At 41.9% G+C, this 26,412-nt stretch overlaps 1 protein-coding gene across 1 annotated transcript in view; it reads right to left on the bottom strand.

The window, feature by feature from the left end:
- DNAH12 (dynein axonemal heavy chain 12) overlaps nucleotides 1-26,412 on the bottom strand; it is a 149,404-nt gene that overhangs the window by 5,374 nt on the left and 117,618 nt on the right. Inside the window, exons 59-71 of the mRNA XM_089522232.1 lie at nucleotides 24,469-24,641; nucleotides 24,051-24,191; nucleotides 23,313-23,471; nucleotides 20,074-20,218; nucleotides 19,129-19,279; nucleotides 14,771-15,024; nucleotides 13,061-13,201; nucleotides 7,178-7,315; nucleotides 6,272-6,505; nucleotides 3,729-3,917; nucleotides 2,368-2,471; nucleotides 1,938-2,142; nucleotides 1,580-1,717 (exon numbers count right to left, since the gene is read on the bottom strand). Coding sequence (XP_089378358.1) covers nucleotides 1,580-1,717; nucleotides 1,938-2,142; nucleotides 2,368-2,471; nucleotides 3,729-3,917; nucleotides 6,272-6,505; nucleotides 7,178-7,315; nucleotides 13,061-13,201; nucleotides 14,771-15,024; nucleotides 19,129-19,279; nucleotides 20,074-20,218; nucleotides 23,313-23,471; nucleotides 24,051-24,191; nucleotides 24,469-24,641 — 2,172 coding nt within the window. The remainder of the gene's footprint in view (nucleotides 1-1,579; nucleotides 1,718-1,937; nucleotides 2,143-2,367; nucleotides 2,472-3,728; nucleotides 3,918-6,271; nucleotides 6,506-7,177; nucleotides 7,316-13,060; nucleotides 13,202-14,770; nucleotides 15,025-19,128; nucleotides 19,280-20,073; nucleotides 20,219-23,312; nucleotides 23,472-24,050; nucleotides 24,192-24,468; nucleotides 24,642-26,412) is intronic.

Here is a 26,412-nt window from a genome sequence, read left to right as displayed (position 1 = left end):
GCTCAGGAGCAGCCAGGCAAAGAATCTGAATGACCAGAGACAGATGATGTGGGCTGAGATGGAGTACTGGTCATTGCTGGAGGTGGCAGCTGGTGAGGACTAAAAGTGGTGGGTCTCTGCAGAGACTGCTCCCAAGAAAGTGCTAGATCTGAGAGCTGGTTGTGAAGTATGGTGAATTTAGACTGGACAGTTAAGCTATGAATGTTCAGGCTGGCTGGTACTACAGCCTACATAACATTCTTGACCCACAGAACGTAGCCTGCTGAATTCACAGAAGAAGCAGAACACTGATGGTGTAAGAGGTAAAGTCTCATACTAACAGATCCCCTAAACTGAGATTTTCTTATTTATTCCCTACTGTAAAAAAGAATGAAAATAATGCAATAAAACAATTAAAATCTGATCCTCATCTAGAACAGTGAACTGAAACAGCAGGGAAATTTTGAGAGAGCATTTAAAAGAACCTGCAATGTTACTTTTTAAAATAGTCATTCATTCCCTCTGTGACATTATTTGAGAAAGAAAATCCCATAGGATTGATAAAAGAATGGCTTAAAATTATGGAATAATAGACTTGGAAGGGGCCCCATAAGCCACAAAGTCCAAGCCCTTGCTCAGTGCAGAAAAAGCTTAAAGACCCTGTCAAAAATTTCTGTCCAAATGTCTCTTAAAATGTCCTTTAAAACCAACTTTTGAAAACGACCAGAAACATTTACACAATTACTCCAGCAGTAGGAATTGTGTAACTTCCCAGTTCTTGTTGAACAGCCTTGCCCTCTCAGCCACTCACAACAAATGCCTGGAGTTGCAGTTCAACATCTGGAGGACTGCACAACTCCCACGTCTGCACTACTACACCACCAAAATAACTTCACTATTGAATGTTGTGCTACTTTTTAAGGGCAGCTTCACTGCAACCATGACACCTCAAAAAGTAATTAGTTGCTGTCAATTATATTTGTTGTTGTTGTTTTTGTGTGTCCTTAAGTCATTTCTGGCTCATGGACACCCTAAGGCGGACCTATCACAAGTTTTGGGGGGCTGCTACCAAGATGCTAATCACTAAACTGCTTAGCCATGATCAAAAGGAAGGAGTAAAGTGAGGAGGGCCAACAAACAGGAAAAATGTAATTAACATTGGAGGGGAACTTTTCTGAATTGATCTTACTTGTAAATAAACCTTATAGAATTTCCTGGCCACAGGAAAGAACATTCTAGGTCTAGGATATCATAGTGCTATATTACATTATTTGTTTTAATTCATTTTCCAGTCAATCATGTAAAAGCAACAGCTCAGGAATGCTAAGAGGCGTTAGCTGTGAAAGTGAGCACAACTGCATTTGAAAATTTCTTCATTTTCAGAAGTGTCTGACATGTGGCATAGAAGGTGTCTCAGAAAGAAAGGGCCATGGTGTCTTGGGACATATAGAACTAGCTGTGCCATTCTTTGGATCGCCATTAATAAACTTTGCTCCTAAGTGCAGAGATAAACCCGCTACAAATGAAAACAATCATACAATATTACATTATGCTAGCAAATCCATTCTTAAAAAAAAAAGCTGCTGCTGCTTTGTTTTACCTGAAACTCATATCCCAATAGATCAATGGGGATGGTGTACTTCCGGGCATAGTTCTGCATTGCTCCAGTTAAAAATGCTTGTGTGAAAAAGAAGCCTGACAGCCAGAACACACAGGGCTTTCCAGAGTCATACCAGTCCTTGTAAAAGAAATAGAACAGCGTACGTATTTTAAAATCCTAGCTATAGGTTAATCATATTTGATAAAATTATGTTAACAAATTCTGCTACTAAAAATCTCATTTACTTGAAAGATTCTCAAGACAAATGTAAATGTTTATTATTTGTTATTCCCCTAATAATTAGATTCTAATACATTAATTAGAAATTCACAATTATTTGTGAACCATGCTGCTTTACCTGTAAGAATTTCAGTCTAGCTAGAAAATCCAGAATGTAACTCCCCAGTGGTTTCAGGCTCGGGTATGAACGCTTGGCCCAGATTTCTGCAACTTTTCCAACAAGGAGACTGGCACAAAGGGCCTCCAGCTCAGAATCCATTACAACCAATCCTTTAATGGCTTTCTTCAAATTCACCAGAGTTGTACGAATGGTACGTATTAAACTATATATGTTAAAAAGAATCAGGAAGTTCAATAATATGAAATTTCAATGATACTATCTACTTCTTCAAAGCGATACAACAGTGTTGCATGCAGCACTACAAAACAAATTCCACAGTTTCCAGTGAAGGATTAAGAAGACATTTGTTTTCATGTATCTTTCCTACCAGGAAAGATAAAACACACTGTCTAAAAATATTTATTTTAAAAGAAAACAACATCCTTACTTGTTAAAGCGTTCCATTTCTTGTACCAACACAGTATTCATACTTTCTTCATATTTCACAGGATACTTAAGAAGTGCAGCTTCGATATCATAATCACCTGGCAACTAGAATTATTGACATTCTTGTTTTCATTTTGACAGATACAATTTGATTTAACTGAATTGTTCTATTGTAATATAACACCATGTAATGAAAACTCAGACTGCCATCCAAATCGTTGTTGTTATTATTATTATTATTTTATTCATTCATATGTTATCTCTCCCTCATAATAGGACTCAAGGCAGCTTACAAAATGTTAAAACATATACAGATTAAAACACATACAAAACATCAGAAAGAAAGAAATGAATATATTAATGCATTGTTTTAATTCTACAGTTAAGAGAACAACTGTGTTTTCTGTGGTATTTCCAGAGTTTTCTAGGTTTTTTAAAAATATAATAAATAATAATTATTATTTAATTATTTATTATTATAAATAAAAACTTTATTTTTACTCTGCCTCTCTGACAGAATACAATCGAGGCGCCAAAATAGTTTGCTGTTATAGTGCAATAACGTTATGATTGTCAGCTGTTAACCATTGCAATCAGTTGTCTTTTCTGAATGGAGGGTGTTTTCCAAAGATTAATTCACTATTTTCCTGTGACACTACATACTACAGTGTTACTACCACAGTATTATTTTTTTAATTATTTAAAATATTTTAAAGATAATAGCATAATAGAGGTATGATGTCATAATATTATTGCAGCTTAATGAGTACAAATAAAGTGGTTTTGGCACAGGACAAACTGTTTCTCTTCGTGTGTGACTTCTCACAATGTAAGCTCTGGGCAATTGGGTACACTTTTAAATATTTTGTGCTTAAATAGTTTTATAATGGTTTAATGAGTACAATGAAGCAGTTTTGAACATGACAACCTGAAACAATTGAGTAGTCTGATAAGCACTTTTGTTTTTGCAGGAGAAAGACATAAAAATTGCATTGAGAGATTTAGGGAATGATCAGTATACCATTATGATGTGCTGTAATCGTGTTATTACAGCAATGTATTTTTAAAATGTGATTCGTAAACCAATCACAAATCATAAGACAGGGCAAATGGGATGGTGATAATGGAATTCGTACAGATGAAAAAAACTATGTAAATCACATTATTACAGTGCAAATGTGGCAAGGATATGATACACAGTGTCAACAACCAGCTATTGCTGCGAGTATATCTGAAGCAATTTTCTATGGGTATAACCTGGCATAACAGTATGGTATGATAAGGACCTAAGAACCTAGTCTTAGTCTTACCAGATTCTACACCTTCAAACAAACCTTGTTATTTTATTTGATTTTTCCTTACTTTGCTGAGGATGTCATCTGCAATTTCATACAAAGTATTGTCACTGCCACCCGAAGATCCTGTTTGTGTGCTTCCACCTTGTGTTAGTATCAGAGATTCAAAGAGGACTTTTGTTTGTTGGAGATCCTTTGAGATATCTACATTATCATGAAGACCGAACACCTCTGGCTGTTGACTGACAGGGAGATTCTAGACAAAGCAAAATTCATTAAGTAATTCAGTAAAGGTTAAATAGTTGCCAACAATTTTAGGAAATACTGTATTTCTTTTAAGTTGGTATGATGACAATAGGACTAGGAGGCATCTCTGGGGATTTTATGACTTTGCATATAAATATCAGAGGGTACTCCCGTGTGCTAAACAAGACTGTACCATCAAAGGGAATAAAATGACATATGTCTGGTGATGGCATCCAGGTCTGTGTGCCCATTTCCAATTGCTAGTCTTGCTGTCTGGTCATGGATCTTAGAGCTTAATAGTCAGCAGATATTGAAAACTGCTAAGAACAGGAGCACCCATCACAACATGGATGAAGTTTCTTTTTGTGACCTTGATTCAGATGTACACCTGCATACTAGCAGCAAGTTGTAGTCCAATGGCTACAAAAGTAGACTATCAACTTGGAAACTCTTGGTTCAGTTCTAATGTCTTGTTTGAAACCATTAAATAGTCTGAAGCAGTGGCATCACTAGGAGGTGTGGGGTGTGTGGACTGCACCAGGTGACATCCTAAGGGGGGTTGACACTACTGCTCCTCAAATGCCTACCTTTTGGCAGAAACAGGCTGTGGCATTCACCTGCTTCCTTTTAAAATGCTTTAAGAGACAGTGGGAGTGGGGTGACTCTCAATGGGAAGAGAAAGGAGAGGCCCCAGAATTTTTAAAAATTAAAATTTCAAAATTTTAATTTTTTACATTTAAAAAATTGAATGTTTAAAAGAATTTATTCTTTTAAAATTTTCTTTAAAAACATTACATTTTAACCAAATATTCACTACGTATATGTAAATACATCTACATGTGTGTGTATGATATTGTAATTTGAAGGTACAATTTTAATTTTGTTTATGCATTACATTTGTTATGCATTAATAGTTGCTTATATATTACATTCAGTGGTATATGGGAGTTACGATTTATGAGTAACATTAGTGCAAAAAGCATTACTAAAGATTCTGTATGGTCTGAAATGGGAGAAGGTCCATGGGGGGGTGGGGGTGTGACACCATGAGTTACTGCACCGGGTGACACCAACCCTAGGGACGCCACTAGTCTGAAGCAAGCCATCTCCCAAGCTTAGCTCCCAATCTCCAATATGAGTATAAAAAGAATAACTTTCTTTAAAGGTTGCTATGAAAATTACAAAAATAATACATATGAAGCTTTTTCAGCACTCAAAAGAGCACTGCTTGTTGTTGTGTGACTTCAAGTCATTTCTGATTTATGGCAATTCTAAGGCAACTCTCTATCATGAGGTTTTCTGGGGCTGAAAGTGTCTGATTTATGCAAGGTAACCCAGTGGGTTTCCATGGGTGAGTGGAGAATCGAATCCTGGTCCCAGAGTCATAGTCCAGCACTCAAACCAGTAGGCCACACTCTTCTGTTTTGTTATTGTGTATTCCTGCATGGCAGGGGTTGGACTTGATGGTCCTTGAAATTTTCATAATAAAAGACACTCAAAAATGATATGTTGTACCCCCTTCTGTGCAGTACTAACAGGTGTTAGCTATGGTGCCACTGCCATTGTCTCTGAGAAATCCTCTGCCAATGTCACCCCCTCACTAGTGCTGCTGCCCAGTAGCTGTTTGGCACATTTAGTCTGGCACTTCAGCAAAAACCTGTCTGAAATGGGAGATCCTACTAAATGTACAGCTGCCATCAGCATAGCCTCTTACTTCACAGGAGCTAGCAATCACACCATCACAGAAAATTAGGGTTTTGGTGAGAAAACTGGTGTCATGGTGAGATTTTTATTTATTATCAGCACTATTATCAGACTTTTGTATACTTGAAGCTTATGAGAGAGACACGTCCTACGAGCCATTTAGCCCTATACATTTCAATTGTGAACAATTATTTACTGGGTTTTATCCTCTTCTTCTACTGCAGGGGGTGAGTGTTCTCTGGCCCTGCAGATGTTGAACTACAACTCCCCAAACCTCTGACCAGTGTCCATGTTGGCTGAAGCTGTGGGGAGCTGGGCATGTTCATACATTCCTTATCCCCGCTGTACTGTAAGCAGGATGAGATTCCAAACTGTAACTAAGTATCAGTCACATATAGTGACATGAGTCAATGTGGATTGTAGTAGCAGGTTTTGGTGTGGATTCCATTTTGACCCTTTTTTAAGTAGAAAGAGGAAATCTGCTATATGTCTAAAAGAAGAGGAAAAGTTTAACATTAAAAAAAAATCCTGCTAAGTATAATTAACATAAATACAATAACATGTAAAAAGAAAAGACTGTTCCATTTTTATTCTCCTTTTGAATTATACTAAAATAAGCTAAAACATATATGGCCTGGTTAGAGATAAGCAATCAAGTACCTTAATAAATTCAATGTACTCATCATAGGTTCCCTTTGGTGGAGCATAGTAGTTGCCACTAGGAGAAAAGGGGTAACGAGGATTTTCAACTATTTCTGGGTTGTAAAAGTCAGCAAGCATAGTCAATAGCAGGCGTCTGTCCCAATCATCTGTCACTCTTCCTCCATAATTGCACTCACCAGTAAGGTAAGTGATTGCTTCAAATGGAACATTTTCATATTCATTTACAAACAGCTGGAATTGAAAATGAAATGATAGATTTTAGACTTCAAACTATGCAATTCTTTGCTCTTACTGTAGGAGATGAGAAAAGTTTAGGTACTACATATAAATGAAGAAGAAAATAAATTCCTTCTTAATGTTATTTATTAGTTCCAATTCACACTTTTCAAAGTTGTTTTCTGCTCATGTAAATATCAGGAACAAGTATGTAAATATACATGTAAATATCAGGAATAAAGCACTGAGATTCTCAAAATAACGCCTGGCACACTAGAGGGGAATCTGATAGCTTGAGAAGCACAGTACAACATAACAGCAATTATAGTGATATATTAATGACCCTCAGCATCCTCCATAAGGAATGATGACCACAGTCATCTCTGGGTTAGCATAAGGCATTGTATAGTTCTTACTCATGGACAGCTGTGTCACAAAAAGACAGCCAGGCAGAATCAAATAGCTAACACTGCACTAGTGTGAAGACTGACATCAGTTTTGTCTTGTGAGAGGGAGATGGAGAGCACCTCCACCAGCAGAGTTTTGTAAAACTGATATGATTTTGCAGCAGCTAATAGAAGTAGATTATTAGTATCCACAGAGGAATGAGCTTTATAGGGAAATTAGTGTATGGTTATTTGTTACGGCCTTATATTTGTTACAGAAAAAAATAATTCATAAATTTACCTGTAACTGTCTTACACTGATACGCAAGTCTGATTCATTAAACCCGTATGGAATATTCCATCCAAGAGGCCCAAATTTCTTCCTTTCCTGAACAAGGGCATGAAAAAAGCAAACTCCAAAGAGCAGTTTCTCCCATCTCTTTAGGGAAAAAAGAAAAGTATTTAGCACTGCCAATAAGAAATAAGATGAAATATATGGTGTTGAAAAGAGGCTATTTATATATCAGTAAATTATTGGATATATTAGGATTCAAAAAGGATTTTAAACTGTGCAATTTTGAATACTATTTATACATCTTGGAGTATTATTCTGAATACTATTTATACATCTTGGAGGTCCAACCAAGTCTGTAAGCAGTTCATGCCTCTTATATGCAATAATAAAGATACAATTCACTGGAATCTGGATTCCATCCACTGGACATTGCTGTTGCCACCCACTTACAGATATATAGATATAGGGTAGAGGCCAACACAATCATATCAGTAATGGAACTGGTTCTGTCAACAGAAATAGGAGAAGTGATTCCTTCTGCTCCATGTAATTCCCCATGTACCCTCAAAACTGATTCAAAGGGCTGGAACCTCCCTGGAACAAGGTTTGGCTTGCACAGAGAGCTGCATTGGGGAGGAAAGAAAGTCCTACTGTGGTAGCGGTTGTCAATTACTATAATGTTGGATTTAGGCTACAGTGTTTCTGAAAGCTTCTGAAAGCAGTTAGAGGCGGACTGGCCAGGTGAGTAAGGGCAGTAGTGAATGCCTCACTGTAGCAAGGGAGGTTTCCACCCTGAAGCTGTGGTGAAGCTATTACTGAAAAAAATTCCCTGGATCTCACCATTCTAAACAACTATCAGCCAGTTTCAAACATTCCATTCTTGGGCAAGGTTCTGGAGTGAGTGGTGGCCTCCCAGCTCCAAGAGTTTCTGGATGAGACAGATTATCTAGATCCATTTCAATCTGGCTTCAGATCTGGCTATGGGGAGGAGGCAGCTTTGGTCACTTGGTGGATGACCTATGCAGGGAACTGGACAGGGGGAGTGTGTTCCTGTTGGTCCTGTTGGATCTCTCAGCAGCTTTCAATACCATTGATCATGGTATCCTTCTGGACCGCCTCTGTGAGATGGCACTTGGGGGGATTGTTATGCAGCAGTTCCAGTCTTTCCTGGAGGGACAAACCCAGAAAATGGTGTTGGGGGGACTCCTGTTCAATCCCCTGGCCATTGGCCTGTCCCTCAGGGTTCTGTTCTGTCCCCCATGTTATTTAACATCTACATGAAACCACTGGGAGGGGTAATCTGGAGTTTTGGGGTGTGATGTCACCAGTATGCTGATGACACCCAATCTATGTCTCCTTTCCATCTGATTCCAAGGAAGCCGTCTCTGTACTGAACCAATGTCTGCTGTCAGTAATGGACTGAATGAAGACAAACAAATTGAAACTTAATCCAGACAAGACAGAGGTGCTCATGATCAATTATAAAGCAGATCTGGGAATAGGGACCTTGCCTGTGCTAAATGAGGTTTCACTCCCCCTGAAATCTCAGGCTCACAGCTTGGGTGTGCTCCAGGTTTCTGCAGTGGCCAGGAGTGCATTCACACAATTAAAACCTATGTGCCTGTATTCCTTTCTTGAGACACCAGATCTGGCTACGGTGACACTTTCCTTGAATGTATCTTGTTTGGACTTTTGCAATGCATTCTACATGGGGCTGCCTTTGGAAACTGTTCAGAAGCTTCAGCGGATCCAGAATGCTCTGGCTAGAACACTGACTCGGACCAGTTATACAGTGCGTATAACTCTCTTGTTGAAACAGCTTCATTGGCTACCAGTTCATTTCCAGGCACAATTCAAAGCGTTGGTTATGACCTATATAGCCCTATATGGCTTAGGTCCAGATTACCTGAAGATCCATATCTCTCCTTATGAACCTGCCAGAACACTACGTCCTTTGAGGGAAGGCTTTCTCTCTGTCCCATCACCATTACAGGCTCTCTTGGTGAAGACACAAGAGAGAGCCTCCTCAGTGGCTGCTCCCATCTTCTGGAACTCCCTTCCCCAGAAGGCTAGGCTGGCCCCCGCCCTGCTTACTTTTTGTCGGCAAGCCAAGACATTTTTATATATGCAAGCATTTAATATATAATCATACCGGGGGGGGGGGGGGGTTAATGGAGTATGTATGTTTTACTCATGTCTTTTAACTTTTGTATATTTTAATGTAATTTTATACTGTTTTTAGATTATTTTGACTGTTTAAAATTTTATTGTAATGTTTGTGTTTGTTTTTTAAATGGTTTTATCTGTGAGCCACTTTGAGTGGCTTCTGGGAGAAAGGCGGCATACAAATGAAGATGATGATGATGACGATGATGATGATGATGATGATATTGTTTCCCTATGAAGTGGGCATGAAGGAAGCAAAAACAGATTCCGCATGCCACAGTAATGATGCGCCCGGAAAAAGCAGCTGTGAAATGCGGCTCCTTTCTCGGCCGCTGCTGAGGTGCCATTAGTGCCCTGCAATGGTGCGGTGACATCTGTTGTGCGCCGCACAATTTGGACGCAGCACACAACACGTCACTGGCACTGGTAGATCATGGGACAGCTCAGGAGCGTGGGGACTCTCCGCTCTCCCGAGCCCTAAAACTGGCATAGTGCCAGTCTGTATTGGGCCATTGGCATTTAAGTGGTTAAGTGAGTTAGCATCATGGTCAGAATTAGCTAGAAGATGAGTGTTTGAGGCCTAAATACCATAAAGCAGGAGTAGGCAACCTTTTTAAGCCGGGGGCCGGGTTGCTGTCCCTCAGGCGACTGGGGGGCCGAAGCCGGGGGTGGAGCTTCCACCCTCCAGGGCGGGGCCACGTGCCGGGGGTGGAGCTTCCACCCTCTGGGGCGGGGCCGCATGCAGGGGGTGGAGCTTCCACCCTCCAGGGGCGGGGCCGCATGCCGGGGGCGGAGCTTCCACCCTCCAGGGGCCAGGCCTCCCCATCTTTGCTGGCCCCTGATGGAGCACCAGGCCCCGTCAGAGACTGGCAAAAAAGCTGGTGGGGGCTGCCAGCGCTGGAGGACCCCGTGGAGGGCCCCAGCAATGGCACCGGGCCTCCCAGAGGCCCCCTGCCGCCGTCGGAGCCCTCATGGAGGGCCCCAGTGACGGCAAAGGGCCCCCCCAAAGGCCCCCTGCCGCCCTCGGAGCCCGCCTGGAGGGCCCCAGAGATGGCAGTGGGCCTCCTAGAGGCCCGCCGCCACTGCCGCCGCAGCCGCCTATCGCAGGTTTTCGCCGCTTTGGGCGCCGCCATTTTGGGTGGCAAAATGGCGGCGCCCATAGCGGCCTCTGGGGCTATGGGCGGCGCCATTTTTTCGCCCAAAATGGCGGTGCCCAGAGCAGCGAAAAGCTTCCACTCTCCAGGGGCGGGGCCACATGCCGGGGGCGGAGCTTCCACCCTCCGGGGGCCAGGCCTCCCCATCTTTGCTGGCCCCTGGCGGGGCCCCAGGCCCTGTCAGAGACCGGCAAAAAAGCTGGTGGGGGCCGCCAGCGCTGGAGGGCCCCCTGGAGGGCCCCAGCGACGGCAGCGGGCCTCCTAGAGGCCCGCCGCCACTGCCGCCGCGGCCGCCCATCGCAGCTTTTCGCCGCTCTGGGCGCTGCCATTTTGGGCGGCAAAATGGCAGCGAAGTCTTCGCCGCCATTTTGGGCGGCAAAATGGCGGCACCCATAGCGGCCTCTGGGGCTATGGGCGCCACCATTTTTTCGCCCAAAATGGCGTTGCCCAGAGCGGCGAAAAGCTTCCACCCTCCAGGGGCGGGGCCACATGCCGTGGGCGGAGCTTCCACCCTCCGGGGGCCAGGCCTCCTCATCTTTGCTGGCCCCTGACGGGGCCCCAGGCCCCGTCAGAGACCGGCAAAAAAGCTGGTGGGGGCCGCCAGCGCTGGAGGGCCCCCTGGAGGGCCCCAGTGATGGCACCGGGCCTCCCAGAGGCCCCCTGCCACCCTCGGAGCCCTCCTGGAGGGCCCCAGCGACGGCAAAGGGCCCCCCCAGAGGCCCCCTGCCGCCCTCGGAGCCCTCCTGGAGGGCCCCAGAGACGGCAGCGGGCCCCCCAGAGGCCCCCTGCCGCCCTCAGAGCCCTCCTGGAGGGCCCCAGAGATGGCAGCGGGCCCCTCAGAGGCCCCCTGCCTCCCTCAGAGCCCTCCTGGAGGGCCCCAGAGACGGCAGTGGGCCCCCCAGAGGCCGCCTGCCGCCCTCGGAGCCCTCCTGGAGGGCCCGAGACGGTAGCGGGCCTCCTAGAGGCCCGCCACCACTGCCGCCGCGGCCGCCCATCGCGGCTTTTTGCCGCTCTGGGCGCCGCCATTTTGGGCGGCCGCGGCAGTGGTGGCAACAGAAGCCAGGGGCCAGGCGGCAGGCCTCCACGGGCTGCATCCGGCCCGCGGGCCGGAGGTTGCCGACCCCTGCCATAAAGGAACCAGATCCCAACAGAACTTGGGTTGGCCCTGGTTAGTACTTGGATGGGAGACTGCAGATGAATACATGGTGCTGTAGGCTATATTTCAGAGAAAGGGAATGGCAAAACCAACTCTGAGTATTCCTTGCCTAAGTAAGCCCTATGAAATTCTTGGGGGTTGCCATAAGTTGACAGGCAACTTGAAGGCACATACACAAGTACATGAGTGTGAGAGAGATGTGATTTGGGTGGATTAAAAAGTAATCTGTAATGTTAGGTTCAAATTCTGTGTAATAAATAATCTTTTTTTGTATTATATGCTTTTGCCTCCACAAATGCTATAAATTGGAAAGTCGAGTTCTTACACAGTGTCTCTGGTGGTAGCAGTTGAGAATGAATTGTGGTGTCCGGTGGGGTAGAAGATAAATACAGTAGGCTCTTGCCATCCATGAATCTGGACATCCATGGATGGCCCATTCCATTCACTGCAATGGTGGTGCACCAGTAAGGTCACTGCAGGCTAACATTGGAAACAGCAGAACATCAAGTCCTGTGGTTTTTGTTAGCTGGAGGGGGGGAGAACAGAACCCCAGCAGATATGATGGGGTCAACTGTAAAATCTCACACAGAAACCACAAGGGGATCTTGGAGGTCCCCAAAGCTGGTGGCCACAGAAGTGGGATTAAGAAAGTCCTCACATTGGTGGCAGAGATAATAGGAAGCCCTCACATTTGGTGGCAGTGGCTGGGATAACTGGAAGTCCATACAGTTGATGGCAGCAGAGGGATAGGCAGAACCCTTACAATAACACTTCTGTATAGTTTCATGTTTTCTCGCCACCCCATTCAGCTGCCAAGCCTTAGGAAATGTTACTGCAGACCAGTGGGTAGGGGAAAGCAGAGGGAGGTAATTCAGATGAGAAAGAAGCAGCTGGTCTCAGCTGGGGCGGTGGTGGTACAGTGCACCCACAGTTTGTGTCCATCTCCTTTGGAGCCTAGACCAGCTGAACCTTCAGCATCGAGTGCCTCTCTGCCCTCCTTTACCCACTGGCAAGTAGCAGCAGCAGCAGCAGCAGCAACCCCTCCTGCGTCTTCATAGCTGCTAGGGGTAGGAACATCTGGACAGGGTGCAAAGGTTAGAGACATGACTAAGAATACTACCAAAGGAACAATGCATCTTAGGTGATCTTTCTTTAGAGGCACTTCTGAAGGGGCACTTCAATTCCTACCTCTTTATTCGTCATTGTTGCAGAAGTACTCTAGAGGCAAATGCAATCAGGAATGTGTTGCAAGTTCAACGAATTTTCTATTAGCATCTGGATTCCCCCCCCCCCCCCATCCTCCTCCTTATCTCCAAATTTAAGGCCACACTTTAGCTTACAATCATCACCAGGAAAACAATGAGTAGCTTGGCTAATCAAGCAAATCACATAAAAACATTCTGAGAAAATTACCAGTTCCTTTTTAGGACACCCAGCAAAGAAGGCTGGGTCAGAAAGAGGATCAGAGAGGTAGGACTGCAGCAAATTTAACCGAAGACCTGTTGGAGGTTCATTTGTCATCTTTACACCATTCTGTAGAATGGTTACCGGAAACTAGAAAAAACATATATGACAAAACAAATGGATTAGGAGATTTCCATTCTAATTTACCAATGCAACCCTACTATTCAACAAAGAAAACTTCTTTTATGTTTTACATGTTCAATATAGAATATTATCATATGATATTTAATATGTTTTTGTTTCCTGGTTTTTATGTGTATACATCATTTGCTTATTTTCTTTCAATACCAAAATTGGCATGTTATAAAGACTGTGCAAAATTTAGTGACTGCCCACATTCTAAAACGAATCTTGTCAGTCCCAGAGTAATTATGTGAAGGTCAACAGTTACAGTTGTCCACGCAAATCTCTATAGTTAACAGGATCTGCAGTTCACACACCAAAAAAGGTAAGGAGCTGAGAGAAGAAACCACAGGCTGCAAACCTGACCCATTCAGGTCCAAACCATTCTTTCAGATACCCAGTATCATTATTACAATGACAAACCTATAAAAGGACAGCTGGTCCAGAAGGATACTATACTCAATGACAACAATACTATTGAGATATCACACACCACTCTACATCTCCAAGCAAATACCATCCAATCACTAGGCTCAAACCTTGACCAAAGATGTACTGAAAATAAGTTTAGATGTCAGTTTTATCTAGAGGCTATGGAATTGATCCACTGGCACAAACTCTGTAATCTTTCTCAAGTATGACAGTTTTGAAATTGATCAATAATTTGTAATATCTATGGTGATAGAATTCAAAGATACAGCCATGTTAATCTATAGAATCAGGATGTAGAGAGATCTTGTAGCACCCTTGAGACCAACTGAAAGAAAGAAGTTGGCAGTAGATTAAAGCCTACTTACTTTCTTGTAGTACCTAGACAGGGCTTATTCAAAATACATCTCATTATAGCCTATTTTAACAAGCCAACATCTAGCAAAAATGTTTTACTATGACCTGAGTGGAATTAGTCCATAACTTTTAGAAAGCTAAAGTTAGGTCCAAAACACACTGCAGAAATAATCCAGTCTGAAACTGCTTTAGCTGCCCTGGCTCAGTGCTAGAAAATTCTAGGAACTGTAGTTTTGTGAGACATTTAGCCTTCTCTGTCAGAGAGCTCTGGTATAACAATCTACTACAATTTCCAGACTTCCTAGCACAGAACCAGGACAGTTAAAGCAGTCTCAAACTGGATTATTTTTGCAGTGTGTTTTGGGCCATAGTTAATTTTAGTATACTATATTGTACATGCATGCTCCCAAATATCCAATTAAATCATGCTGGTTTATTTCTGCAGTGTGTTTGGGCCTTAGCTAGCACTTCAGGTGACAGGAGAGCTTGGTTGCTCCTTGCTTATTTCAGCTAGGATTCTGGGAGCTCACATTTCAAATCCCTACTCAGCCATTGAGACCCACTTGATGACCTTGGACAAGTCACACTCTCCTATTCTAAAGAAGGCCATGATAAAACCTCCTCCGCAGAAATCTTATCAAGAAATCCCTATGAAAAGGCCATCTTACCTTAGAGTTGACTTGAAAGCACAAAACACACCAAACACAATTACTACATTTCTTATTAAAGAATCCTTGGAACTAAAAATACCTTGGGTGATGGATAACTTGTCAGCCAGAGTCTGAAAATGGGATGGCAAGTTTCACTGTTAAATTCTTCACAGATTTTTTCTAACATTGGCATCCAGGAGACAGCAAGATGGCAATTTTGTAAACAAACCCAGGTCCCTTCCTCCATTCCTTCTCTTATCATTTTTGCTGCTATTGGTCCTTGGCCTTGTCCCAGAGAGATGGACTGAAACTTGTTTCCAATCATATTTTTGTCATTTGCAAACTTCAGAAGGCCTGACATAAAAAGTGCAATATTTTAGTATCTGTTTGCTTGGTGGGAAAAAAAAACTAATTACAAAATGCAAATCTAAAACTATTTGGAAATTATGATCTTTTTATCAAACAGATGACTTCCAATCAAACTTGATAACATTCCAATACCTTTTAAAAAAAGTATCCATAGGTTGCCAAAATAGGTTTGCTTAATATGAGGTAATTTTTTTTTCATTTCCATGATGTTCATATACAGACTTCATCTTGCAGTATAACATTTAGTATGTAAAACACTGACTCTTAATATAGATATCCCTTTACTATGATAATTTTGTATTGTATAGTGGCCCTCAGGTTGCTATAATCAGAAGAGGTACAGGCTGAACAATTACAAGATTCAGTATCTCGTCAGCCTATCCTATTTCCCCATCATCACCACTACTACCACACCACCACCATTCAGGTATGGGAATAACTGAATTTGGAGTGCAGTTTCCAAATTGCAAAAATTGATAAATCAGTTTTTATCCTAAAGTACTGCCCAAAGTGTTTGGAATTTGTGTTGTTGCTTCTCTTCTTTAACTCTTAAGCCTCTGAAGAGAGTAGGGTAACAGTGAACTGTCAGCGCAACGGCTGGGGTCCAACAACCACTGTCAGTGACTCCAACTAGTCCTGGGGTTAAATCAGACCCTTGGAGCAGAGCTGGCAAATTTCCGGAAGCCGAAGCGTGGCTCCAAAGTCCAATTGGGATGACAGCAACTGGATGTCTTCCAGGAACTGCAGCAATGCAGGAACCTCCAGGGACACACAGCAAACCAATGCTATAGCTTCTTCTGATAAACCACCAGAGAAACATAGGTGGGTTACAAACCGCCATTAAAGTACGGACTCAGTCCGTACTAGGGTTAGGAAGGTAGGTGCTTCCGCACCCCCCTAACCCTAGTACGGACTGAGTCCGTACAAAATGGCGGCTCCCCTTCCACAAGGGGGCCGCCATGACGACCGCACCGCCTCAACACGGGGCGGCGCGGACGTGACGTCGTCGGTCCGCGCCAGGGCACCTAGGGTGCCGTTTCCGCGGATCAGGAAGGAGCTCCATTTCGGAGCTCCTTCCTGGTTTGCGGCGGTGCTTTGCTTCGCTGGGTGCAGCCTTCAGACGGCTGCGCCCAGCGAAGCAATGGAGAAAGGGGCCAAGCGGTCCCTTTCTCCTTCTCCCCGCCACCGCGGGGTGTCCTTGGGGCTTGAAGCCCCAAGGACACCCCTTTTCAGGCTGCGGGGAAGCAGTGTTTTGCTGCTTCCCCGCAGCCTGAAAAGCGGCGGATCAGGGCCTCAGCGGCTGCCGTTCTGGCAGCTGAGGCCCCAATACACCGGGGAAAGGGGCGAGTGCAGCCTGCCCCAAATGGGAGGTCTATAACCTGCCCTAGTCTCCCAAAGTGCTCTTTATTCACAGTGCTATTATACAAAACTAGATCTCTAAAACTCCAAAACATACCAATCCAACTCCTACTTCAAACCCACACAACACCCTTGCAACCCCTGGGCTTATATAGTCTCCAGACCATGTGGTCTCTCAAACCCAGTGAGTTCAGGTGTGTAGCCATGTCATGTGTCTCCTGTGCAATCCAGACACATGTTTCATCATCCATGGCTACGTGCACTTGGACACTGAAGAGTCCTTGACACAATGAGCTTCAGCTGTGCTGATCAGCCTTGCCACTCTGCTGAATGCTCATGGCCAAACACACACACATCAAGCATTTCCCTGTGTGCTGTGTTTTAACCCTTCAAATCCCTGACATGAACAGCAATTGCCAGCAAGTAACATGAAATCTAAATAACACTATTTTGTACTGGTAATAAATAACATAAAATTCATGCTCCCACAGTTAGAAACATTGGGTTTAATAAATGTTAATTCTAAACAACAAAAATGTTTAATTCTTCACCCTATTCCAGGATTCAATATCAGGAGAAATATTAGAACAGCTTTTACGGGAGTCTGTTTCCAGGTATCTTGATGACAATGAAGTAGTTAAAAGGAGCCAGCATGGGTTTGTCAAGAACAATCAGGCCAAACTAACCTTATATCTAAGGCTTTCACGGCCAGCATCCATAGTTTTTTGTGGGTTTTTCAGGCTATGAGGCTGTGTTCTTGAAGAGTTTATTCCTGACATTTCGCCAGCAGATCCCAGCCACAGCTGTTTGCAAAACATCAGGAATAAACTCTTCTAGAACACAGCCTCATAGCTTGAAAAACCCACAAAAGCTAGCCTTTAGAAAAACAAACAGGCTAATAGTTTAGTAGATGATGAATATCATTTATTTGGATTTCACCAAAGCTTTATTTCACCAAAGCAAACTGAACAGATATGGAATAGATGGAAACACCATCAGATGGATTCATAATTGGTTGGAAAACTATGCTCAAAGAGTTGTTATTGGTGGTTGTGTTTCAAACGTGAAGGAGGTCTCATGTGGCGTGCCACACGGTTTTGTCCTAGGGCTGACGCTCTTCAATAATTTTAATCAACAATTTAGATTTTATGGTGGAGGAAATTCTTACCAAATTGGTGGATGATACAAATCTGGGAGGGATAGCTAACACATTGGAAGATAGGAAAAGAATTCAAAAGGACCCTGATAAATTAAAAATTGGGTAGAATTCAACAAATGCAATCTTCTATATTTAGGCCACAAAAATCAAATGCACAGGCATAGGATGAGGGATACTTGACTCAGCAGTACTATGTGTGGAAAAGACCTTGGTTTTATTGTTGATCATAACTTGAACATGAGCCAGCTGTGTGATGCTGCAGCAAGGAAGGCGAATATTATCTTAGCCTGCTCTAATAGAACCATAACTGAGGGAAGTACAGTAATAGTCCCACTATATTTTGTGTTGGCCAGACCTCACCTGTATACTTTGTTCAGTTCTGGGTGCTTCATTTACAAAGGATATACAGATTGGAGCAAGTTCAAAGAAAGACAATGATGATAAAAAAGTATGGAGAACGAAGCAGCTGGGTGAAGAGAAGATTGAGACATGATATGATTTCCCTCTTTGAATACTTCAAGGTTTGCCACAAAGTGGAGTGCAGGCTTGTTTTCTGATGCCCCAGAGGATAGAACTAGGTCTAATGGTTTGAAGTTACAGTAAGGTAGATTTCGACTGAACATCAGAAATAATTTCTGGACAGTGAGAGTGGCTAGGCAATGGAATCAACTGTCTAGAGAGGCAGTGGGGTCTCCTTTGGATGTCTTCAAAAAAAGGGTGGACAGCTACTTGCTGGGCATGCTCTAGCTGGAGATCCTTGCACTAAGCGGGGGATTGGACCTTGTGGCTCATAGGGCCTCTTCCACAACAATAACTCTTTGATTCTGTTAGAAAAATCTAATAGAAAAATCTGGTCTTTTACTCAGATTCTTTTTAGCATTCCTATGACAACAAATGGAAACTCAGCTTCTGACTGGATAGCTTGTAAAATATAAATAGAAGCGTTTGATGTTTCTCCTGAAGAGCACAGCCTTTTAAAGACCCATAAAGATCAGATCCTTCATGAGAAAAAGTGGTGAGTATTTTGACAAAAATGGCTGGCATCCTATTAGTGAATTATAATGCTGTAAAATAGACTAATTTTTTTTATTGTTGTGGAGGTGAAATTCTGTTTCTCCCACTTAATGACTCAGTCACCCACAGCCCACCCTGTAAGCAATGCACTCCCCCTCCCCAAACACAGCTGTTTTCATATGGTTGGAAAACAGGGGGGCTCAGCAGGGCCACTGTGTACACAGAATTATGGATGAGAAAGGCCATGATCAAACATGGCACTTTTTATGTGGTTTTTGAAAAAATGTGTTTTTCAATAAATTTTATAATATATAATGAATTATTAGTAATTAATGTTGGCAAATTTTTAATCTGTTGCATATATACATAACATGTTTTTTATTTTTTTATTTTTAAATCCATCAGAAGCCCAAAAGAAAAAGCAAAAACAAATAATGTGAAACTCTCAGGCACTTGACTGTTTGAAAAGAAAACCCTGGCTCTGAAACAGCTACCCGTTATTGCTTTAAGATAGGGGGGAAAAAGAAGAGAAAATGTATTACAATATATGAACTTACTAGCCATGGGATCTGCTCCAGGAGAAAGCACAAAAATCAGTGGGATTGTACTATTTGAATCTAAATAGCTTTTTGTTAGGTCAAATGGTGGTGGCTCAACAAATTTTTTTCCAAGTTTGTCAGTCACAAAGGTGGTTATGGCTGGTGAAATCTGTAAAAAAAAACCTTCAGCATAAAATAGGTTTTTCTTTTGAAATACACAGCGTTTGTTCTAAACCACTCTGCTAGTATTTATTTAGGCACTCACAAGAAGTGTATATCTTATCATGAGTGGGTTTAGCCCACTTATAACATTTTTATTTACAGAGATTTAGATGTGTGGGTTTTTAAAAACACATTTTGAGATTATTTATTTATTTATTTCGTGTATACCCTGGCCAAATGGAAAATGCCTTTGGAGTGGTTTAGAAATGTAAAAATTTGAAACAACTAGTAACATCCCAACCAAAACTAGCCAGTCAATCAATTTAATCTTTGAACAAACATTCAGATGGTAGGATAGTATAAGTCACCAATGTAACTTAATAATAAAAGCAACGAATGAAAGACTAAATGTTGAGTTTTTAAGAACTAAAAGTAACATCCAATTTAATTATCATGCACATTAAAAACAATATTCAAATGACTTTCCTTTGCCATTTCTTTGATTGATAAAGTCTGAATTGCAAGTACAAAGTATAAAACCAAAGGAAGAGGTATGTCTCTTTTAAACAAATAAAAAGGTAATTATAACAACACAAAAATTTGAAAATGAGTAATAAGAAAAACTCTAGCCTTCATAGCTATTACTTCATTCATATGATTTTTGATCATATACGAAATTGAAATGCAAAGTACTATCTCAGTATACAATTTCCAGTGGAATTCTACCCACTGATAAAACTCATAGGGCAAACAGAAACTGCTTATGCAACTGCCTACAGAAATTACATTAACATATTTTACCTTGTCAGGTCTCAGGCATCGGAGAATAATCATCTTTTTTATTTCATTCAGGGATGTATTCCATGGTCTTGGTAAGGTGACATTCTGGGGTTCTTTACTATCATAGATTTTACGCCAATCATTGAGTTGTGCAGCTACATGACTCCTAGAAAAATGTAAACTGGAAATGTTCACACTTCAACTTTACATTTTAACAAGAGCTCTTCTAGATTTCAGCTTTTTCTAATAGTTGTTGTAGATGACCACCACACTAATTTGTGTTCCAGACATCTGCAGGTCAAATATCTATGATGAGCACTACTAGTCCTAGGGTACAGCCTAACATAGCATTTTTATGGTTTGACAGAATACCAGTTCTATGTGTTCCACAATTTCAAGTCTTGATCTCTATGCTAATTATTGCTTATGCAAATGATCCAGCAGGCCCAGTAGAGAAGCAAAGATACTTGCTTAGGGTTCAAATGGCTGCTCTAAAGAGGAAGCACGTCTGGTCTGAAGTACTTTCTGAATGCTTCCTCATTCAGTGCTTTTAGATGCTTATGTCCCAACTATACTATCAGTAGAAGGTGAGCAAAATAATTGTACAAAATCATTCATGAAAATGCAACTGTAATGTTAGCAGATAGTTCTTCCAGAACAAACTTTGTGATTTGCCTCTACATTTGTGACTATCATCACTATGGAAGCACCATTAGTTTAAGAGCAATACAACAGCTCTATCATATGTTGATTCATTATTCCCTTAATTAAACTGCAGAAAACTGAAATAAATGCTTCTATGCAGAAAACAATAAGTTATTTGACTGTAACGGTGATTTGCGTGATCACCTGGGAATTCACACAACTGGGTCTTGCACCTGCACACACCAACAACAGAACATTCCAGAGCTAAGTAGCCTTTTGGCAGGAACTCCGCCTCCCCCACTGCCCAAAGTGCATATCTGAGCATGCTAAGCTACTTTCCTCAACTCCACAACCACTGTGAAAAATGTAACAAGGGAAGGACAAAATAGAGCAGAGAAAAGAAGGGTTGTATGAGTTTTACAGATGGTCACTTGCAGAGCCACACTTACACACAAGAGACCTGTTGTTCTTCATGGTCTCTATGCCTCATACAAGTGGATGATTTTTCTTTAAATTTTAAAAATCATCATTGTTTTGGCACACTTTGTTTTAATCTATCTTGTGAGAATTGCCTTTGAAATCCATGTAGAAAAATGCTGTATATAAACTGGATGGCCTTTCTATGTTTCCCCATTAGTAACAGAAAGTCTAGGAAATGTTCAAAAGGATGAGGTTCAGCTGATATAAAGGAAAGTGCACTGTGGAAAGTACAGCTCTTGAAGCTCCCTTGAAGTGGTTGATTTTTACCCCCAAACACAAAAAATGGTTGAAAACCAGCACAAAATATAGCTGTTTGGCCCCTACAACTTTCCAAGCCCCATGTATCTTTAAAACAAACAAACAAACAATGTCCCCAAATCTGTTGAAAATCAGCCAAAAACAAAATAAGAAGTGATATGCTACTTCATGTCATGTTGGGCACACCAATACAGTCCTGGAAAGCACAAGGATGAAAAATGGCAACTGCCCACCCATGGTTCAAAGCTGCACACCCCTCTGCAGTTTTCCACCCCAGTCCAAGGTATGTAAAGACTCTTTTTTCAGTTAGAATCATAGAATCGTAGAGTTGGAAGAGACCACAAGGGCCATCCAGTCCAACCCCCTGCCATGCAAGAAATCACAATCAAAGCATCCCCGACAGATGACCATCCAACCTCTGTTTGAAGACCTCTAAGGAAGGAGACTCCACTACACTTCGAGGGAGTTTGTTCCACTGTCGAACAGCCCTTACTGTCAGGAAGTTCTTCCTAATGTTGAGGTGGAATCTCTTTTCCTGCAGCTTGCATCCATTGCTCCGGGTCCTAGTCTCTGGAGCAGTAGAAAACAAGCTTGCTCCCTCCTCAATATGACATCCCTTCAAGTATTTAAACAGGACTATCATATCACCTCTTAACCTTCTCTACTCCAGGCTAAACATCCCCAGCTCCCTAAGTCGTTCTTCATAGGGCATGGTTTCCAGACCTTTCACCATTTTAGTCGCTCTCCTTTGGACACGCTCCAGTTTCTCAATGTCCTTTTTTAATTGTGGTGCCCAGAACTGGACACAGTATTCCAGGTGGGGCCTGACAAAAGCAGAATAGAGTGGCACTATTACTTCCCTGGATCTAGACACTATACTTCTATTGATGCAGCCTAAAATCACATTGGCCTTGTTAGCTGCCACATCACACTGTTGACTCATGTTCAACTTGTGGTCTACTTGGACTTCTAGATCCCTTTCACACGTAATTTCATTCAGCCAGTTGTCCCCCATCCTATATCTGTGCTTTTCATTTTTCCACCCTAAGTGCAATACCTTACATTTCTCCGTGTTGAATTTCATTTTGTTAGCTTTGGCCCAGGTTTCTAGTCTGTTCAGGTCATTTTGAATCTTGATCCTGTCCTCTGGAGTATTAGCTACTCCTCCTAATTTGGTGTCATCTGCAAATTTGATAAGTATTCCCCCAATTTTGTCCTCCAAGTCATTGATAAAGATGTTGAATAGAACTGGCCCGAGGACAGAGCCTTGTGGGACCCCACTGGTCACTTCTCTCCAGGATGAAAAGGAGCCATTGTTGAGCACCCTTTGCGTTCGGTCAGTCAACCAATTACAAATCCATGTAACAGTTGCCTTGTCTAGCCCACATTTTACAATGTAGATAGGTAGATAGATAATGCATGAAGGGAGATAGAACAATTCTATGTCACAAATGAAATCCCAACAGCACTTTTGAGAGAAGAGATGATTCTGGTCATAAAGTCACCTTGTCCAGATGAAAAGAAATGTAAGGAGGATTTGACTGAACATAGTTCAGATCCTCTCCTTGCAGAAGCAGCTGCAACCAAAAGGGTCATTTTAAGGGTGAATAACTTGACTGATCACCAACAATTCAGATGGTCTTTCCCCTCAGATGCACTACGGCTGCTTATAAGGACAACACTAACTATGAAAGTGACACAAGTTGGGGACAGACAGATGAGTGAGGCCCTTCAAGCAACCATAACACTAATAGTCTACAAACAATGATAGACCACTGAAATGCCATTGCTGGTTTGCAAAGATGGTAATAGGATAGATGATAATCCAAGAAAACAAATAAGAGATGTAATTGTGTTTTTAAAAACATCTGTCATACCGTAGTCCTTTAAAAGCAGGCATATCACTTGCACGGCATATTTCATCCCAGCTTTTATCTTGTAGCCAAGATGGATCTGGATTCTTGAATTTGCTCTTGAGGCCAACTCCTCCAGTTAATAAAAACATAAATTCTTGATGTTCAATTTCTTTTTTAGCCCTATTTTTAAAAGGAATGAAATCACACAACATTATATTAGGCTGAGACCAAAAATAAAATAAAATTTTAAAAAATCACTCAATAATGCTTCATTTACAGCTTCCATCCCCAGCTTGTTGATCTGGAAATGTGTGTTTCTGCAGCTAAAGTAACATTCTGTTCTTGGCAAGCAGATCAGAGAGCACTCTACATGTTTCTCACTAAAACTCCATGTAACTATAAAGTGATCAGAAATTCTGTGACAGTAAAGGTTCAATGGAAAGCATTCCCCCTCTGTCAATAAGCTTCCACCCTGCCCTTACTAAAGCAGAGGGGTGGTCATGGGGACAAAGACGGGCTAAATGAGGGAGCAGACAAAACAGCTTGATTGACTAATTATTAATCTTATAGCCCAATTCTGTCTCCTGCTTCATTTGGTGTAATGCAACAGTGGCCTTAAGATCTCTGCAATGAGCCATATGTGCAGCACACTGATACTTGGAAGATACTGTATGTTTCCTACATTTTACAATGCTCCAAGCTAAAGAAAGGAACATTTTCTTCATTTATTGAAATATTTCAGAAAACACAGGCTCTTACATCAGGAGATTACAGCACAGTAAAAATGAAAACAGCAGCTTATCCTTCTCAAACAGGGAGCGGCAAACATTGCAATACAAGTTGTACGTGAAATGGTCATTTAGATAGCGTAGCCTTTTTTCCAAGATTTTAGATCGGTTGCTAGAGAAAAGAACAGATATACATTTAGAGAATGCATATTCAACATAGAAAATATTGATCTAAATGTTTATCTATTAACCAATGAAATATTTATGGGGCATTCATACGGTATGCAAGTATAAGCACAAAAAGGTGCCAGAAATACTTACATCTGCAACTGCAAATGTTTGCAAGCTCAAAACAGAAAACCATTTTTTAAACCTGCAATTGCATATATTTAATAATTGGCTTCTGAAATACAGTAAAAATCTAAAAACTGAACTCAGCAATGGCTTACCTGTCATGAATAGAATTGATGTATAGGTTTACAAACCATGAGAGAGAATACTGGTACATAGGGTCAATATTAGCCAGATCAGCAATACTGAAGAACAACACAGAAGAATGTTTTGCAATGGGTCTGTAGCCTTCTCGAGACTGTGCTATTTGAATTTCAGTTTTTTCTGCAATCTAGAGAAAATATATTCCTTAGAAAATCATTAAAATAATGACCAAAACACATAGGGCATGCCACCTTCAAAGGTGAATAGACTGATATATTTGTTGTAAATATTATTTCATTAAATTAGGTCCTGCTATACTGATATAGTGCCAAGATTTGTGATATCACACTAGTGCACTGAATGACACTCTGCTTATTTGCTGGTGTGATAAGTCACATAGACCAATTTTCCATCAAATAAGATAAACAGAGTTAAATGCATTATACCAATGAGTCATTCACACTCAATTCTGCTCTCTGATTCCTCTTTATCATGGTGGAAAGTTCTACTAACATCATCTTGGCTTAACATGAAAATGTTTTGATTATAAACACAAACCAGTGAGGAAAAGGGAAACCATTGTATTTGGGAGTGATTTACTGATATTTTTGGTCATTTTGGGAAATAAATAAATAAATACATAAATAATCAAATCACTTAGACAAATTTTTGAGGGAAAAGAGAGGCCTGGGGCTTTTGAATGTCTAAGGAGCTGCTAAAAAGGGCCTGGGGCCTGCATGAAGTTCACAAACTATATTTTCTCCTGAACAGCCAGTGGTCCTGATGGAATAGAGCAGGGGAGTATGTTTGGCCGATGGGGAGGGCACAGTCTCAGGTGCAGAGGAAAGGGCAGTTTATAGGCCTGTAACTGTGGTTCTTCAGGTGGCCATCTGTGAAATCAAACAAATGGGTTCTTTGTGCCTGCACAGTGCACCATTCACAACTTTCTACAGCTGTTACATAACCTTTTTGGCAGTAACCTTGCCCACCTGTAGGTGCCATACAGCACCCTTCCTGCCAAAAGCCCTCAGTTCCATGGACATTGAAGTAGCACCATCCAATGAAGCTAAGGAAAGGCAAGACATGATGAGGGAAGGATGGGTGGGGTTGTATGATTTCACAGATGATCACTCAAAGAATCATGGTTACAGCTATATAACCTATCCTTATTTGTGGTCTCTGTGAATCACACAAATGGGAGACTACCAAACTACTCACTATAGGAGGTGGGAGTGAACCACCCGCAACTTCCATATCATGACAGATATGAACATAGTATTGTCCTTCCAAAAGCTGCTTCAGTCCTGGATCTGACATCTAGCCTACATCGTGGGATGAAAGGTAAAGGCTACAGCCATGTAGTAGCTCTACATACATCCTCCAGTGAGATGGCTCTCAAGAAGGCAGCTGATGTGGCAATAGCCTGTGTAGAATAGCCTCTTGGCCAGTCCATAAGCCAAAAAGATTGTAGAAACTACCCACTTTGAGAAGTGCTGGGAAGAAACGGTCTATCCTTCTTTGAAGAATAGCTGACAAATATTCCTTGAGGGTCTCGAATACCTGAAGTCCTGTCCACATAGAAAGCAAGGGCCCTCCTCACCATGTGACTACGCCTGACGCATTCTGGAGCAAAACCTCTGGCGTTAGGTATTCTCAGGAGAGGCAAATAGATCCATCTCTGGAGTGTTCTACCACCAAAAGACTAGTTTCAGGGTGTCAATATGGAGTGTCAATTCATGGCACTAATCTGAGGTTCTGCTGAGGGCAGAACTAGGATATTCTCTGCCCTGAAAGGTAGATTACTGAGATGGAGATGTTCTTGCCAATGCACAAATGCTCTGGATGCTGGTGGTGGTACTGAAGATGGTGTTGACTTAGCAGCGGTGGAAGATTACTCCATTGCCACCAAAGCTGCCATTGTCAAATGAACTGTAGCAGAAGATCATAAGGCACTCTTG

This window comes from Sceloporus occidentalis, unplaced genomic scaffold, assembly GCF_023333645.1.
Source record: "Sceloporus occidentalis isolate IW3139 unplaced genomic scaffold, rSceOcc1.0.p SCAF_1, whole genome shotgun sequence".
Taxonomy (NCBI): domain Eukaryota; kingdom Metazoa; phylum Chordata; class Lepidosauria; order Squamata; family Phrynosomatidae; genus Sceloporus; species Sceloporus occidentalis.
Note: the sequence above shows the minus strand (reverse complement) of the source record. Positions and strands in the feature narration are given on the sequence as shown.